The sequence below is a fragment of the Cervus canadensis genome, chromosome 7 (genome assembly GCF_019320065.1).
Source record: "Cervus canadensis isolate Bull #8, Minnesota chromosome 7, ASM1932006v1, whole genome shotgun sequence".
Lineage (NCBI taxonomy): Eukaryota > Metazoa > Chordata > Mammalia > Artiodactyla > Cervidae > Cervus > Cervus canadensis.
The window spans coordinates 21,698,060-21,715,882 of record NC_057392.1 but is presented as its reverse complement, the minus strand read 5'-3'; the positions used below and the strand labels follow the sequence as shown (position 1 = coordinate 21,715,882).

Here is a 17,823-nt window from a genome sequence, read left to right as displayed (position 1 = left end):
AGGACAGAGGAGCCAGACTGGGGGCCGGGGGCAGGGGGTGACCTAGGACTGGACTGGAAGATGGAGCCTGCCCCTCTGCCTTCCCGCCTTCCGGCCACTCATTCATTCGTTCCTGAACAGTCATGGGGCTCTCAATTCACCTCGCCCTGGAGGAACTGACTGGGTCCCGAGAAGGGGAAGGAGGACAGGAGACTGACACCCAGCCCGCCCCGCCCCGCCAGCCTCTCAGAGCGCAGGGGTGGGGCGGCCGGCGTAGGCGGAAGCCAGGCACTTGGGGGCGCGGACGTTCTGCGCGACTTTTGGGGACAGCATTTAGCCTCTCTTCAGCCAGGCAAGCGCTCCCGCAGCGGCCTTGGCTGCCCTCCTCCATGGGGCCTTCCCTGTCCTCAACTTGCCGGGCCTGGAGCCCCTGGCCTGCTACCCTCGGGGCCCGACTTGCACCCTTGCCTGGGAAGGGCTTAACTTTGGTGAGTCAGTGTCCACGCTTCGGTTCCCACAGCTCCTGGCCGAGGCAGTGGGAGGGGCAAGGGGCGGGGCCAGGGGCGGGGCCAGGCTGATCTCTGCCTGGTGCTCATCCCACGACCGGCTCAGCGCCCAGAGCCTCCGAGGCGCGGCGGGAGCTCGGCAAGTGCTGGCCGGCGGCTCCGAGGGCTCCCGCGGCCCGAGGTCGCCCGTGCTCGGAGTTCTCCCGCCGCCCGAGACCTCCCTCTGGCCGCGGTCTCTAGCGCCCAGAGATCTCCGGGGCGGGCCAGGATCTCCGCCCCCACCATGCGGCCGAGGAGGTGAGTGTGTCCGCGGCCGCGTCCTGTAGGTTCGCGGGACGGAGCGGAGGCGCGGCGCCGGGGAGCTAAGTTCTCGCCGGGGACCGGTCGCCTGGCGGGGCAGCGGAGGCGGGGCGGCCTCGGGCTGGGCCGCGGCAGGTGCGGTTACGCGCGGGCGGGAGGGCCGCGAAAGACGGTGGCCTTGCGCTGCGTGTTCTCGGGCCGAGTCCCCGCCGAGGGAGGGAGAGCGGAGAGCTGAGAAGACGCAGCGACCCACGCTCACTTCCCCCCTTGCCCTCCCCTGTCCCAGCGGTTACCCAGAGGAAAGAAGGGCGTGACCGCGCTGTGCCAAAGTCGCTCATTTACCTCCAATGCGGGCTGGTGCCCACCGCCCCCCAAGCCACCGCCCCCCAAGCCTGGGTTGCCCCCCACCACCCGCCCCCTGCTCCCACCGCCCCCCCCCCCCCTTTTGGCCAAAACACTGCCTTCAGGGAAGTCTTAGAATAGGCAGCCTGTGCCCCTCTTGATGAGCTGGTGCGGTACCCCATCCCCAGGTGTCCCACCACACAACCCAGAAGACCCCCCCGCGGGCCCCGCCCCACCGTCCCATCGGTCCCACCACTTAGTCTCCCTAGTTAGAAATGCAGGTAAAGATTATTCCCTCAAGAAAAGAAAGTAAAAGTACTGGGATGTCACAGCCACAAGCCACCATGCCCCTGAGCAGGTAGCCCTGTGTGTGCTTTCTCCTATCTGACCCAGGGAGCTGTGGGCTGGGGCAGGGGCAGGGAGGTGACAGGTGAGGCAGGGGGCACAGCTGGGGTGTGCAGGGTGCAGAGGCTCCCAGACTGAAGGTGCCAGGAGCCTGGGAGCGCTGAGACGCATCTGCTGGCCCCCAGGGCTGAGCTGCCCACGGGCTGGGGTGGAGCCACCAAATCTGGTTCCAGATTGACTGTGTTCCTTCAGAAGGTTGTCCTGGGGCTGCTCTGACCTTGCCTGGAGGCAAGCATCTTACATCTTCTCTGTCTCTCAAATCTCAAATGCAGGGAAAGTTTTTTTTTCTGATTTTATACAGTTTCTTGGACCCCATCCATGCGAAGTCACACTCCCCAGGGTCTAGTGACCCCTCTTGATAGCCTTTATCACACTCTCAAAATTGCTCTGAGGGGCGTTCTGTTAACACAGAGCTGGTCTCTGGCAGGGGGGTGCCGTGCTGGGCAGGGAGGCTGCGGCCCTGGCTCCTCTCCCTGAGTTCCTGGCTGCCCCCAGGACCCTGGGCTGACGGGCTGGCTGGTTGTGGAGGTATTCCCATTTGGATGATGTGTAACCGGCTCTCGCCTAGTCTGGAAGAAGCAGGACTCACCTGGCTTTCTGGTTGTTTCTTCCCAGTCCTGGACTGCTCCTGCTGCTGCTCTGGGGTCTGCAAGCCGGTAAGTGCAGGAGGCGCTCTTGGGGAAGCTTCCCAGCTCTTCAGCGCGGAGCAGTAGGACCGGGGGTGGAGGCAGGTGTCAGTGGGGTCCTCGCCACAGGCCTGCCTGCTTTTCCAGGGGTCCTTATGAGAAAGCTGGGCCCCCAAGCCTGGAGTAATGTGTGGGACTGACCGCCACTAAGGGGAGTGCTCCACCAGCCCCCAAAGTTTCGTTTTGTTTCATGTTTGGGGCAGGCACTGTGCAGTTCCCCCCAAGTGTTTCAGAACCTCCACTTCCCAGAGGAGCCAGGAGCTGGGCTTCCTGTTTCTTGCAGTCCCTGTGCTCCCCAAAGCCACCAGCATCCAGGAGAGCACAAAATGGGGTGTGGCACCCCAGTGGAGACCAAGGCCTTGTCTGGTCTTCCAGCCCACAGAGGAATGGGTCAGGGCACATGGCCACTTTCCCTGCTGGCGTTCCTGTGGTTGGAACACCCCAGAGCCTTGCTGGGCCTTCACTGATGGAGCACGAGAAGCATCACAGTGATTTGAGAAGCTGATGCTTTCTTTCCAAAATGTCTAAATTTTTTTTTAACCTTTTTATTTTGAATTCGTTATAAAAATCCCAAGAAGTAGCAGAAACCATGAGGAGCAGTCCCGGTGCCCCAGGGCCTGATCCTCCTAAGGCTGGCCTCCCACGTGATCACAGGAAACCAGGCCCGGCCCTCCAGTTCACCGCCAGGGTCCAAATGTTTAAGAAACTTCGGCTTCCTTATGTGCTTCTTATTAACACATTCCTTTCCTACTGACATGAGTCACAATTGGAATATGAGTCTTGCAACTCAGCAGCTCCACCCGCCCCGCCCCCCATAGGGTGCCCTCAAAGTTGGGGACCAGGTGCAGAAGATGACTTCTGTTCTCTGTGGGTGGTTGCAGAGAGTCAAGAAGAAGTGCGAGCGATGGTGGGCAGCGACGTCCGGCTCCGCTGCATTTACCCTAAAGAAAACAGCTTCGATTTAAACGACCTTTACGTTTACTGGCAAATCAGCATGGCGGGCAAAGGGAATGCCGACTCCGTGGTGACCTACTACCTGTCCGGAAACCGCTCTGCCGACCACAGCGACAACCACTACAAGAACCGGGCCCAGCTGTCCTTGGACAGCATGAAGCGGGGAGACTTCTCTCTGCATCTGCGCAACATCACCCCCCAGGACGAGCAGAAGTTCATCTGCCTGGTGTTTCAGATATCCTTGCAATTAAAAAAGATTTTGGAAGTTACGGTCACGCTGCACGTGGCAGGTAAGACAGAGGAGGCTGCCGAGCTGATTTCATCCCAGCCTTATGTCCAGGAAGAAGTGCCAGTGAGACCCGTTTCCTGTGGCTCTTTCACCTGTGTGTTCCCTTAAAGAAAACCCTCTGTGGTCTGGTGTTTAACTGTGTGTACAGCTGAGGGGAGCAAAGATCATTCAACTCCTGAGACTGTTTTCCAGTATCCGAGGCTGCCTACTTCCATATGGGAGCTCCCCATCTTGCTGTCTTTGCCTTGAACTCTCCAGCTCAACCCAATCTAGACTCTTTTACATTATTCACTTATTTTATTTTTGGCTGCACTAGGTCTTCATCGCTGCATGCAAGCTTTCTGTAGTTGTGGCAAACAGCGTACTCTCTAGATGTGGTGTGCAGCTTCTCATTTTGGTGGCTTCTTCTGTTGTGGAGCACAGGTTCTAGGGCGTGTGGGCCCAGTAGTTGCAGCTCAGTGGTGGGCTCAGTAGTTGAGGCTCCAAGCTCGCGAGCACAGGCTTAGTAGCTGTGGTTCACAGACTGAGTTACTGTGCAGCAGGTGGGATCCTCCCTGATCAGGGATCGAACCTGCGTCTCCTGGAATGGCAGGCAGATTCTTTACCACTGAGCTGCCAAGGAAGCCCCCCAAACTAGGTTTTTTGATGAACCAGTGCTGTAAGGTACTAAATGAGGTCAGGAGAGTCAGAAGATGAAAGCATCTTCAGCAGGCTGCTCGGGGCATCATTCAGTGGACATGGGGGATTGGGACTCAAATGAGGCCAGCCCCATTGGGGCAGGAAGTGGGCACCAGTCACTGCTCACCAGACTCAGTAGCCCCCTTATTGACCTGGGGGGTGGCTCTTGGGCAGAACGAAGCCTTGCTGCTGACGAGACCACAGTTTTGGTCCTGCCCCTGCTCCAGCATCACAGGCTCAATGGCTGCCTCCCCCCTGCCCTGGCCCTTGGCATGTGTCCTCCCTTTCCTGACCTTCAGGACCTGGCACCCCTTGGCCCATTTCTCTCCCTGCAGCAAACTACAGCATGCCTGTGGTCAGTGGCCCGTCCCAGGACGAGGAGCTCACCTTCACGTGCACGTCCACCAATGGCTACCCGCGGCCCAATGTGTACTGGATCAACAAGACGGACAACAGCGTGCTGGATGATGCCCTGCACAACAGCACGGTGTCCCTGAACGCGCGGGGCCTGTATGATGTGGTCAGCGTCCTGAGAATCGGGCGAACCCCCCATGTCAACGTGGGCTGCTGCATTGAGAATGTGCTGCTGCACCAGAACCTGACGAGCGGCCAGACAGGTGAGGTCCCAGGGGCCCCCATGGGGCTGCATGCTGACCCCACCCCAAGGCCGGGCCAGGAGTGACTGGGCAGGAGACAGAGCCCCTGTGAGGAGACTGGGCAGCGGCGTCAGAGGTGGGGCAGGGAGGGGAGGTGAGAGTGTCACCATGCTGAGGGCAGGAGCTGGCTGGTGCTCGGGGTCAGTTTTGGTGACCCATTTCACAGATAGGGGACTGAGGCTCTGAAAATCTCAGAACAAGGCAGCAGCAGCACTGGGATGGAAGCCCCATCCAGCATGGCCCCCTTCCACATTCTTTGGACATGTGCCCCCTAAGAAGCAAGAACAACTCCTCCACCAGCGGGTCCGGCTGGGCCCAGCCACCGCACACAGCCCCCCCGTGGAAGGGTGAGGGCGGGTGACTCCTTCGTAGAAGCCATAGGCTCTCTGGGTCTGTGAGTCCCTGTCAGCAGGGTTGAGATGCTGGAGGAGGGCAGGAGCTGGGGGATGGGGTCCAAGCCTGCCTGGTACCGAGAAGCACGCTGGCTGCCGGGAGGGTCTGGCCCGGGCATTCTCCTGGAATACAGGTGCAGCCCTGTGACTCAGCAGTCGCGGTCCTCTGGCTGCACCAAAGGCCTCCTCTGACTCTGCGTCCCAGCAGGATAGTCGGAGGCAGGGGAGTGGGGATGAGAGGAGAGCAGGAGGGTCTCCTGGGGTCGTGGTCTCAGCCTGGCTGCTCTGGGGAACACCTGGAAACCCCTGTCCCCCCTCACCGCTTGCCCACACCCTCTGAATCAGCACCTCTGGGCTAACTGGGTGTCAGGATGTGTCGAAAAGCTTCTGGGTAGTTCTAAGGCACATGGGGGGCCTTGCCACCATCTGGGTTTGTAGCTTCTCCAGGTTTGGGGAAACACGGGGCACTTGTCACAAGCTGCCTGGGGAGGGTGTTGCTTGTCTGCCCCTGAGAACCGCTCCCCAGGAGGCACCATGGTGGGACACTGGGACAGGGGGGCTGGTCCCCTCCTGCACTTCCAGCAGATTCAGAGTGGTGCAACCGCCATGGAAAACAGTCTGTTGGTTCCTCAAGAAGCTAAACACAGGATTAGAATGTGATCCAGCAGTTCCAAGAGCTCTGGAAGCGAGACTCAGACAAATACTTGTACGTGAATGTTCACAGGAGCTTATTCACAGTAACCAAAAGGTGGGGACACCCAAGAGTCCATAGGTGGACGAAGGGGTGAGCACAGAGTGTCCATCCACAAGGTATTAGTGTTACTCAGCCATGAAAAGGAGTGAAGTTCTGAGCATGCTACAGCATGGATAAGCCATGCAAATGATGCTCAGTGGGAGAAGTCACACACAACAGTCCTTATAGCGAATGACTCCACTGATACAAAATGTCCAGAATAGGTAAACCCAAACAGACAGGAAGTAGATTAGAGTTTGCCAGGGGCTGGGGGAGGGAAGGGCTTCCCAGGTGGTGCAGTGCTAATGCTGCAGACCCAGAAGACTCAGGTTCAACCCCTGGGTCAGGAAGATCCCTTGAAAAAGGAAATGGCAACCCACTCTAGTATTCTTGCCTAGAGAATTTCATGGACAGAGGAGCCTGCGGGCTATAGTCCATGGGGTTGCAAAAAGTCAGACACAACTTAGTGACTGAACACGCATGCATGCCCAGGGGTGGGGGTGGGGAGTGACTGCTGGTGGGCAGAGGGTTTCCCTTTGTGGCATGAAAAGTTCTGGAATCAGATAGCAGTCATGGCTTCATGAACTTGTAAATTAGTAAACACCACTGAATGGTTATAAAATGGTTAATTTTATGTTATGTGAATTTCACCATCTTTTTTTTAAGCCAGCAATTAAGCTAGAAAGAATTAAAGTTTAAAAAGCCAGGAAGATTATGCTTCCCTCCACACCATCCCCAGGTGTGAACCTCTAGGAATCACTGGGGTTACAGTGGGCTGAGGAGAAGGGGCATCCCAAGAAGAGATGAAGACTCACTTGAAAGAGGAAACCTTTGTCTCCATCAGCTTTATAGCTTAAAAACCACGAAGTACCTCTAGGAAGTCTTGTTGGATCAGTGCTTCTCTTCGAGCCCAGTCCTTCAGGATGAAAAAAACCCCCTTTCCTCCCCATCTATAAGCCCAGAGTGATTTTCCTCTCCTGCAGAAACATTCACGGGAACCAAGGACAGCATCACAGAGGACCCGATCGATGGCAGCCATGGGGGAGAACCCCAGCCGGTTCTTAGCGTCCTTGTCGTGCTGGCCGTGATCGTGGCCCTGGCTCTAGCCACAGGCTGGCTGTGTAGGAGCAGGTGTCCGCCCAGAAGCTACACAGGTATGGGGAAGCCTGTGCTGTGGACAGCGCACCTTTGTGTTGTTGGGGTGTGGGGCCGCCTTTCCCAAGATGTTTACAAGCTCCGAGAGGTGTCACTTTCACAGGACATGCAGTTTAACTGTGCTAACGAGCGTGAGCATGGTAGCCGCAGCACGCTCCTGGGTGTGATCTCAGCCTCCGAGATCCTGACACTGCCTGCCCCCGAAGAGAAGGCCAGTCTCCTGGGTTTGGGGGAGGATGGTGGACTCTACTAATGTGGAGGTCAGGTGGAAGGAGCTGCCTTCCAGTCCTTTCAAGGCCTCCTGGCCAAACTCAGACAGATACAGAAAGTCTGGGGTTTGACTACGTAAAACAAGCAGAGCTCACAGTGGGAGCAGGAAAGCCAAGAGTGTGGACCTTGGAAGAACCCAGGGGTCAGAGAGAGGGGCTGAGGGCTGGCCTAGGCCCAGCACAGTCTCCCCAGGGCAGCCTGGAGGTGGAGGTCAGCGGACATCCCCGAAGGTCCTATTAAGAGTCAGGACTTGCCGAGACCCCCTGGAGAGCGAGGAAGGGGAGCATGGCTGGACTCAGGGCCCAGCCCATGGTGGGAGGCCCGCCTGACGAGAGGGGTTTCCACCTGTGGCCCTGGGGTGTCCCCCTGACTGCCAGCTTCCAGCTCCTAGAGACATCGCCTGGTGCCCTGGAACCCAGGCCATGAAAGCCCTCAAACCTCTCCAGGTGCTTCCCACCTGACCTCCTACAAAGTCTCGTCCTGGGACTCAGGGTGGCCTGAGGAGCCCCTCAGGAAGCCAGAGGAGGGTTGAGTCGTGGGCTACTGAGCATGGGGCCCCTGGAGTCTTCAGAGATGCTTTGCTTCACTACCCCACCCTGAGCATTTATGATTAATTCCCACAGGTGCCCAGGTTGCAAGGCCGGAGCTGGCGCTCACGGGTGAGTTTGCTGGGAGGGAAGGAGAAGCGTGGAGGAAGCTCGGGTCACGCAGGCAGGGTGGCTGGGCACTTGGCTCTCTGCATGAGCTGGCTCAATGACCAGGAAATAGGTGCTTCCAGTGCACAGCTGGTGAAACCCCGAGTGGAGGCCTTCCCTTCTGGCGTGCTGCCCTGCCCTCTGCTGATTCTGGGATTTTCCAAATGTCCGCAGAAGCAGAGAGCCTGGAGCATGATGTCCACCCCCACACACCCTGTCTCCATTCCCCTGATCTCCCTCCATCACAGCCCTTGGGGTGAGGCTCTCCGGCAAGTCCAGACCTTTGTGCAGACGAACACCTCACAGTTCCCATGCAAACATCACATGATTCCCTCCCCGCCTTGGGAAAGCATCGCACACAGGGCCTTTGGTTTCGGTTTCCCACTGGCAGATGCCTCAGGCTGCCAGGGCCTTTGGGGTCCCGCCAGCCGGCTCCATGCCTGAAGCCAGTGTCCTCACCTCTCTGAACCCCATTCCCCCCCACCGCCCTTGAGAAGGGTTGTCAGGGGAGGGTGACCACGACCCACACAACGTGCCTGCCCACCTGTTCACCCAGGTGATTCCCGGCCTGCCGCTGCCTGGTGCCGCAGCAGATTCACTCCCGAGGCCTGCCCCCGAGGCCCATCCTGGAGGATGCGGGACACAGCTTGCTAAGGAATCCAGGCCCGCAGACCTGAGAGTCCAGTGTGCACTGCCTGCAGGCGTTCTCAACCCTGTTTTCACTGTGCTGGGCCCTGAGAAGACCAGTCTCTGCCACCAAAATGAGAATGAGTGGACTCCATGCTCACGCCCTCTCCCCTCTTTCCTTCCAAGAGCACGTGTGATGAGGGACCCCCCACCCCAGGACGAGGCCAGGGCTCCCAGGAGATGCCCAGCTGGGATGTCAGATGGCAGCTTGAGAACTGAATCGGACAGGCCGGGCAGAGGGGAACATCTGCGCCAGAAGCTCGGAGCTGCATGGACACTGGCCTCCTAGCATCGGGGGGACATGAAAGGCACTCCTGGAAGGACCACACTGACCCCGGGAGCATGTGCCAGCTGCTGACCTGATCCCAATGAACCTTTCAAAGGTTTGGCATGGTGGCTCCCCGGGGTTACACATGCCCCCAAGTAGGTGGGCCCCCCACCTTTGCCGCCAAACACAGGATAAGAGAAGGGCCGTGACAGCTCCTTCCTGCCACCAGCCTTGGACCCGACTTGCTGTGGAATGAACTCCTGAGGCTGGAGGAAGAATGTCTGGTTCAGGAAGAGGTGTGTGGGTGCCCTCTCTTCCGGATGTCCCGTGCTGGGCAGTGGTCGCTCCAGGTGCAGCGGCCTCTCTCTGGGTCTGCGTGTGAGGCTCCCAGCCCAAAGGCCCCGTATCTGTGTGCGTGCCCTGAAGCACAAAACAGGAAACACTGGAAACCCGAATTCACATCTCTCCAGGATGCTCACTGGGAGGAAAACCTGACCTCCTTTGTTTTGGTCAGAAGCTAGGTTTCCCTCCTCAAAAGCATGTGGAATTTTAGAAGCTCTGTGCTGAGTGGAGCAGCTGGACACGGCAGCCCAGGGCTTGGACTCTGCTGCAGGGGACACGTGGGCAGATCTGGGATAAGCATTTCTAGTGAACACCAGTGTGGACAGGTGACCATCATGGGCCTTCACAGTGGGGCCACGAGTGGACAGAGGGTGACCTCCCGGCCACGGCAGCTTTTCTTCAAACACAGCAGATTCCCTCACATCTCACTGGGCAGCCCCTGCTGGCCTCACACCATTGCCTGTGCCCCCACCTGCCTCCCCTGAGGACCTGCAGGGTCATGACAGCAACCTTGCCTCACCCAGGGGGTCCCCCGAGCCCACCAGGCCTGCTGGGTGGCCCGATACCCTGCCCCCACCCAGGTGGTTTCCACATTAATTCCGGGATTGCATCCAGCAGTTCAGTGTTCCCAGCAGGTTCTGTGATGGAGTCTGCCAGATCACCCGGTGGGCGCCACCTCCCCCCCACCACAAGAAACGGGCCTGTCACCCTGTGATCATTCAGCACCCACGGGCATGTGAGACCTGCACCTCCCAGACCCAGACTCGAAGAAAACTCAACAAGGCAGCTTGGGGTGGATCCTGAGCCAACAGCGTTTCAAAGATCCTGCGTGTGTTTGTACCAAAAGCCCTCACATGGCCTGTATATGAGTGTGATGTGGGATCCACACAGACTTTTAATATGAAAGCATTAGAAGACATGTGTGGTTCCTCAGAGAACGACAGAAAGGTGACTCATGACATCTCGAGCAAGAAGCCTGAGTGGCAGGCGGGGCGGGCAGGTGGGCGTGGCCCGTCCGCAGTGACTGTGCTGTGATGCCAGGAGGGCTGTTCCACCACCCTGCCGGAGGCCTGGCCTGCAGACCCTGAGCAGCTCCTGGTGGGGGGTGGGGTGGGGGTGGTGTCTCAGCAGCTGCAGGGGGACCGAGTCTGGTTCCAGCTTTCCAATCAGAAGCAGTTTCCTTCTCGGGGAAGCGGCAGAGCTGGCTCTCCGGCTCAGGCCCCCTTGACACCCTGGCCCGGGAGACTTGCTTGTGAGCTCTGCCTTGGCCCTGGCCTTCCCGAAGCTGAGGCCATGCCCTCCAGGCTCCGTGCCAGAGTCGTCATCTTCCTGCTGGACCTCTTCCGGACCTCTGGGGCTTCAGCAGTGCCTGCTCTGTCCAGCTCGCACAGGTCACCCCCGGCCAGTTCACCCTGGGCCTTTGCTTGCGTCTCATGCTGTGTTATGGATAGCATGTGAGTGCCGAGTTTTGACATTTTTGGAAGCCTGGTTCCAGAGAATATAAGCTATTGGCATGCCTGGGTTCAGTCACTTTGGTCAGCATCTGGACCAACTCAGTCCACTTGGCCCATCCTAATTGCGACGGGGGACCCGGCCCCTGCCCCTCCAGAGTGGCCCCATCTCCTGGGGGACATGGGTCAGTGTGGAGGCATTTGGTCACTCTTGGGGGTTCCTACTGATGGTGGGACACTTCTAAACGTCCCACACAGATGGGGTCCTGCCCAGAGGTCAATAGCCAAGACTGAGGATCCCCGTGTCACCTTTCCCCAGAAGGCAGGGCAGCAGAGCTGCTGTCGGGGTCCCCACCTGCATTGGGTCCAGGAGATGTGACTGATGGTTTACCGGGGAACATTCCAAATCAGGGGCTGGGCAAGAGTCCAGGGTGCTGGCGTTGCCGTGGGTGGAGGCCACAGGCTGCAGGAGTCTGGTCTCTGGGAGCCTGTGGCCCCTGCCCCCTCTGCCCTGCACACAGTGGGTGTGCAGTGAACACCTGTCAAGGAGGTGGAGCCCGCTGGCAGAGGGAGGCTCATCGAGAGGGCAGGGGGCAGAAGGGAAGCCGTGTCACCAGCACGCCCCAGTTTCCCTTCCCAGAAGGCAGGCAGCTAGAGCCTGGTTCTGCCTCCCCGGGCCCGGCAGCTCGGACGCTCCCCGTGACTGCAGCCCCCACCCTGGGGAGGGCAGCTGGGGCATTGGAGACCCTCAGGAGAGGGCCACCCTGCTCTGCCAGTGCCCGTGAGGCCCTGGTGCTGTGATGCTGGCCGCTGGTTGGGCCAGAAGCTGGCAGGTGGCTCAGGACAGTGCCTGGGCCAAGCAGGCATATCCTGTCTGCATCTCCTTCCAAGCCCCGGCTTCTCAGAAAGAGGCCGTTTCCAGTCAGAAGGCACTGACCTGGGACCATTCTGTTCTTGGTGACTGACGCCCCATCCCCCCACTGGCCCAGTCAGCCCAAAGATGGTCTGGGGCTGGAGGGGGCAGTCTTACCCCCCCAACATGGCCAGCCCTCTGTTTCCCACCCTCATCAGGCTCACCGGCCACCACTAACCACCCGTCTGCTGCATTCCTGAATGTTCTCCAGCCTTGACTCAGCACCCGCCCCCACACAGTCCCCAGCTGCCCAGGGCTCCTTCCTGACTCCTGAGTCCCATGGGGAGAGCCTCCTTCATTACTAGTAAACACGTCATACTTTCCTCGAATCTGTGTTGATCCTGCGGTCATCAGGGAGAAGTGAGAAGCTGGGCTTTCGTCACAGGGGCAGCGTAGGGCAGCTCCAGCGGGGTGAGGGTGTGGGGAAGGCTGGACCTTGTCCAGGGTCTTTAATGTCAGGAATTCAGGGGCTTGTCTCAGTGCCTCCCGGGCTCAGCCTGAGCTCTGGGGAGGGGGCTTCTGCCACTGCCGCTGTTGGGAGGGCATAGTGCACACTTCCTGGGGGCTGGGGGATGGGGGCTTGGGTCCCCACGAGACCCCCATGAGCAGGCCCCAATGCCCAGGAGCTGTGCGGGCCCTGGCCAGCCCCCCCGTGTCAGGAACAGAACCACGGCCACATCACCTTCGAAGTTGCCTAAGGACCCGGATAGGTCTGGGTCTTGGGGGTGTGACCCCAGGGCAGGAACTGGCCAGGATTCTCCTCCCCTCCCCTACCCCCCTCCCTCCTCACGTGCTACAGTCTCCTGGGGCCTGAGCTTACCCCGCCCCGCCCCCCGAGGCTGCTGGGAGTGGGCCTACCAGGAAGCGGGGGGCAATGCCAAACCAGGGCTCAGGCTGGGGGAGGCAGTGGTCTCCCCAAGGCAGAGGGCTGTGATCAGAGAGGCAGGGGAGGCCGGGAGGCACAGCCAGTCCACAGAGAGCGCGGCTGGGCACGTGTGGTTCAGGTACTCCATGAACTTCCCCATGGGCTCCCGGCAGATCCAGGGCAGGACCCCTCACCCGAACCCAGAAAGTGACACCACGATTTGGCTAAAATGCAGCCTGAGAGGGCTGCTAGGCCCAGACCCAGGGGACCCGACAGGCAGGACCTCTGTGCAGGGTCTGCCTCCTCTGGGGCGAGGGTGGCGGGACTCACCCAAGCTGTGAGTCAGTGAGCTCCCCGGAGGGGCCCCGGGCATCTTGAACAGCAGATGTCCACTCTCTCTGGGTCTAGAGGTCAGAGTCCAAGATGAAGGTGTGGGCAGGACTGAATTCCCTGACCTCTCTGTGTCTCCTGCAGCTTCCAGAGCCTGCAGGTGACCCCTGGCACAGCCCACAGCCCTGTCTCTGGCGCTCTCCTCTCCTTACAAGGACACGGGTCACTGCATTAAGGGCCACCCTACCCAGGGTGACCCCATCTTTACTAGTGACCTCGGCTGAGACCGTTTTCCCTGACATGAATCTGGGGGACCCTGTGCGACTCCAGGGAAGATCCCCTCGGGGAGGGCACGGCAACCCTCTCCAGTATTCTTGCCTGGAATGTCCCATGGACAGAGGAGCCTGACGGACTACAGTCCGTGGGGTCACAGAGTCGGACACCACTGAGGCAGCTGCGCATTTCCAAGCAAATCACTACAGCTCTCAGGAGGAGGAGAGAGAAAGATGGAGCAATGGGGAGGGGACGCCAGGGGGTTTGGGAGCGGGCAGAGACTGAGCAGAAGGGAGGGCTGAGGTCCGACCCAGTGGCCGCCGTCCTTTCCGCCTGTGATGACCGCATCCGGTATGGCCCTCTTCACGCCTCCCCTGCAAGGAGCACCTGCAGGAGCTGGGCCCAGTGGGTGAACACCGGCCCCCACCCTTGTGCCGATCGGAATTCTGTCCCTGCAGGAGTGCCTCGTGGGGTGTCACAGGGGGCCCTGCAAATCCCTCTGCAGGGCGCTGGCCCTGGTGCCCCGTGTCCTCCTCACCGTGATCCCCATCCTGGCCGTTATCCAGCTCTGGACCTCAGGTCAGCCTGTGTCAGCATCGAGCCCACAGGGCAGCCAAAGAGGCCATGCGGCCTGGGGAGGGACAGGCCCCCACCTTGTTCTGAGCCTTCCCTGGGACCCATGCCCCCTGCGCGCTGGGTCAGAGCCCTTCGGGGGTGTGGGCAGCACCCCTCCCCAAGTACGTGCACTCAGACGTGGCCCTGCTACAAGGAATGCTGGGAATCAGAGTCTTGGGTCTCAGGAGGCCATGCGCACTGGGCCAAGGCTGGAAGCCAGGCCGGCAAGGGGGTCCTTGGAAGGAGAAGCAGCTGAGCCTGGAGGAGGGACAGGACAGACGCAGCTGTGGCCAAGGCTGCAGGGGAGGGGCCGTGAGAGCGACGTGAGGGGTTCAGGCTCAGGAGGACGAGGTCCAGCAGATCCCATTTAACCCTGAATGCCAGGCACCACCTCCTTACTGTCTCCCACCCCTCCCCGCTTGGCCAGGCCCAGGGTCACTACAGACCGCCCACCCTACAAGGCCTGGTGCCCAGGGAGGTCAGCCCCTATGCTGACTCAGGTGGAAACCCCAGCATTGGAATTTTCACTCCAGATGCCAAATCCAAGAGGCTTCACAGACACACTTCAGTTTTTTAAGGTAAAAATTAGTTTAAAAATAAAAACCAGAACCACTTCCTAAAACACAGGAGTGGATGGGAAATGGCAAGCCTGGACTCTAACCACGTTCAGTTGCTCAATCGTGTCTGACTTTCTGCGACCCCACGGACTGCAGCATACCAGGCTTCCCTGTCCTTTGCCGACTCCCGGAGCTAGGGTTTTTCAGCTTGCTCCTTGGAAGAAAAGCTATGACCAACCTAGACAGCATATTAAAAAGCAGAGACATTACTTGCCAACAAAGGTCTGTCTAGTCAAAGCTATGGTTTTTCCAGTGGTCATGTATGGATGTGAGGGTTGGACTATAAAGAAAGCTGAGCGCAGAAGAATTGATGCTTTTGAACTGTGTAGTAGAAGACTCTTGAGAGTCCCTTGGACTGCAAGGAGACCCAACCAGTCAGTCCTAAAGGAAATCAGTCCTGAATATTAATTGGAAGGACTCTAACCAAATGTTCACTCAATTGTGAGTGAAGCATTGCGGGGTTGGGGGTGGGGTGGGGGGAGGAGGCACAGCTAGCCTCCAGGAGAGGCCAGCCTCACAGAGCAAACCCGGGCTGGTGTGTCCAGACTTGGACGACATGGGGGACTCCCGCCCTCACCAACAGCTCGAGGGCTGCTCCCGCAGGACTGGGACAGCCTGGCAGGACACAGGACAGCGCACTGTGTGGTCGGCGCACAGGAAGGCACAGGTCCCGACGGCTCAGCCCGCCCGGGCACCTCGCACCTGAGTCGCCAGGGACTTTCCACCTCTGCCCTCAACCGCTGGACACGCCGGGCTGTGTGCACGGAGGCGTGAAGCACCTGACCCGCAGAGCCGTTTTCCGTTTATACCCCTGTCTGCGAGCATCCTCTTAGAACCTTCTACTTTAGTTAACCGATTGGGCTCCCTGTTTATCTTCCAATGAAACCTCCACATTAGAATATGAAACTTTGTTCCTGGGAGTCTAAGCAGACCCCCATCCCCCACTCCCACCCTGTCCCATTTGGGAAGGAAGAGGCTTCATGTCACCAAGTGGATTTTGTGGATGGATCCCCAGGCAGGGGTTGAGGCAGGCGGGAAAAGTCATTGAAGGGGATTAGGGGGTTGGGCTGGCCAGGATCAGGGTCTGATGACGGGAAAACCTGAAGTTTAGCTTCGGAGGACAGTAAAATCTCCCCAGCTTTCAAGGGCTATTTATAAATCTTTATTTAATGATGGGATAAACCCGGGAATCCCTCACCTTCTCTAATAAGATAAAGCCAAAAGTAGAACTGTGACAAAGGGCACGAAAAAAGCTGTCAACCACAAGGACCCAGGTCTGGAAAGAGCTCCCGGCTGTAGATGAGAGGCCCACGGTCAGGGCACCCCACAGCCAGAGGGAGTCCCAGGGCAGAAGGACACCCCAAGGTCAGAGGGGACCCGCCAGGCACTGAGGAGGGGGTGACTCTGGACACAGAATCAGAATGAGTGACTGTGACTTCAGCAAGACATTCCTGGGAGGACTCTGTGAAGCAGCTGCTTACCGGTGCCCTGGCCTAGCAGTGCATTTGCCACTGTTCCTCTCGGAGACAGTGGTCCTGTCCATGGAGGGAGTGGGTGCTGTGAGGGTGTCTGCTCTGGGCAGGGCCTGGGCTCTGGGGTTGACTGGTGGGGGGTCACCAGGGTGGATCTGCACCCGCTTTAACCATCAGGCAGGAGCCAGAGGCATCCCTGATGACTGCGGGCCCACAGGCTGGGAGAATCGCAGTAAAGCTCAGCTGGGGTAGAGGCGAAGCAAAGAACTCGGTTAAGATCACCTCCCAAACTTCCTGTCTGCCTTTAGGGCCTAAAAAAGGAAGTGACACTTTTGTAGTCAAGAAGCCAAGTCAGAAAAAAGCCTCTTATGCTTGCAGGACTCCTGAAGCAAGCCTGGCACTCCTTCCAGAGCCAGGAGGACAGCGGGCCTGGTTCCCCCCAGGTGTGAGGGCCGCTAGGAGGTCACAGTGCCAGCCTGGGGCTGAGATGGGTCGGCCAGGCCCCTCCACAGGGGATGGTGCCGCGCTCTGCCTCACCCCCACATCCTCCCCACCCCATCCTCCCCCGCACCCACCACTCCCACCCACGGCTCTGTGAGGACCAAGGAGAGAGGGCTTGCAATGTTTGGGGAAGGGACAGGATGTGGTTAGGATGCTAGATCTGCTTTTGTGACTGTCGGGGTGGCCTGCCTATGGGGGACAGGATTGTCAGATACTGGGGTGGGGGAGAAGGAGCCTATCCATCCCAGGGCCCAGCTGTCTTTGGGCTGGGCTGTGACAGCCCCCAGCCTGGGGGCGGAACCTCCAGGCCCAGCCACAGAGGCAGATCCTCTGGTCAGAGCTGGGGGTGGCCTGTCTGCCAGGCAGGCTCAGTCACATAGGTGTGGTTCAGTGCTGCCTGAATCCCGTGCCCAGACCTGCCAGTTCCAGCTCTAAGCTGCCCAGCTCCCCCTTGACGTTGCTCCTGGAGGCTTCCCAGGGAGGGTGCAAGGTGTCTGATGAGTGGGTGGACCGTGAGATTGGGGGAAGGGGTGGCTCAGCCAGACCCCCACCGAGGTCCTTCAGATGAGGTGCGTCTGGCCCAAGGGACCGCCCATCAGGACATGCAGCCTGGAATGCTCCAGGGTCCACCCCTCAAGCCACAGGGTCCCAGGAGCCCTGGGCATGTTGGCAGGGGTGGGTCACTGATCAACTCAGATGTGTGTCCCTAGGCAGGTAGGTCAGGGAGGCATGTACAGGTATGAAAGAGACATGGAGATTAAGGTGTAGAGGGAAATGATAGTGGATAGAAGGGGGTGATTAGATGCATACACAGACTAGGTTTATCCATTTTTAGCAGGGGGAGCTGTGCCACAGAGCCTGCAGGGTCTCAGTCCTCGGACCAGGGACCAAGCCCATTCCCTGTAATGGAAGTCCTAACCCCTGGACCGCCAGGGAATTCCCTACATACAAACTACTTTTAAATTGTTTGTGTCAAATTCCAAAACACCTGCAGTTTTTTTCTGAAACAATTCCAAACTAGCTGGACTCCCTCCACTAGACTCTCGGGCTGACCTCCTGGTCTCACCATGTAAAGAAGAGATCAAGGGCTTCCCAGGTGGCTCAGTGGTAAAGAATCTGCCTGCCAGTGCAGGAGATCGGGCTCCTTTGCTCGGACAAGAGCACACAGGAGGGGCCCTGGGCCATGGGACCATGCAGAAGGAGCTCTTCCCTCCCCGTGGGTTCAGCCCGTAGCGGTGGGGGTGGGGGCGGGCAGGAGAGCAGAAAGACGGGCTGCCGCCCCAGCTCCTGCCTGAGAAGGCAGGCTGCCCGGGGACCAAGCCTCCATCAGGGAGGTGGCCACTCTGCAGGTGCGTACCCGCTGGGCAGAGCCGGTCACGCTCTGTCACCTGTGTACACCACCCCCAGCCTGTGTCTTCCTAAAGCCACGCCATGACTTGCGAGCATTTG

The 17,823-nt window shown here is 59.1% G+C and overlaps 1 protein-coding gene across 3 annotated transcripts; it reads left to right on the top strand.

Moving 5' to 3' along the window:
• Positions 1–260: 260 nt before the first annotated feature.
• On the top strand, positions 261–10,858 carry ICOSLG (inducible T cell costimulator ligand). 3 transcript variants are annotated; one of them, XM_043474536.1, is made up of 7 exons: positions 261–467; positions 2,148–2,188; positions 3,100–3,462; positions 4,475–4,756; positions 6,904–7,074; positions 7,969–8,004; positions 8,597–8,847. In XM_043474536.1, the coding sequence occupies exons 3-7, from the start codon at positions 3,123–3,125 to the stop codon at positions 8,692–8,694; spliced, it is 927 nt and encodes a 308-aa protein (XP_043330471.1). In that variant the 5' UTR covers positions 261–467; positions 2,148–2,188; positions 3,100–3,122; the 3' UTR covers positions 8,695–8,847. The 3 variants fall into 3 exon arrangements, with proteins under 3 accessions (XP_043330471.1, XP_043330470.1, XP_043330472.1); XM_043474535.1 differs by lacking the exon at positions 261–467 and adding an exon at positions 497–782; XM_043474537.1 differs by lacking the exons at positions 261–467; positions 8,597–8,847 and adding exons at positions 510–782; positions 8,854–10,858.
• The last annotated feature ends 6,965 nt before the right edge of the window (positions 10,859–17,823 follow it).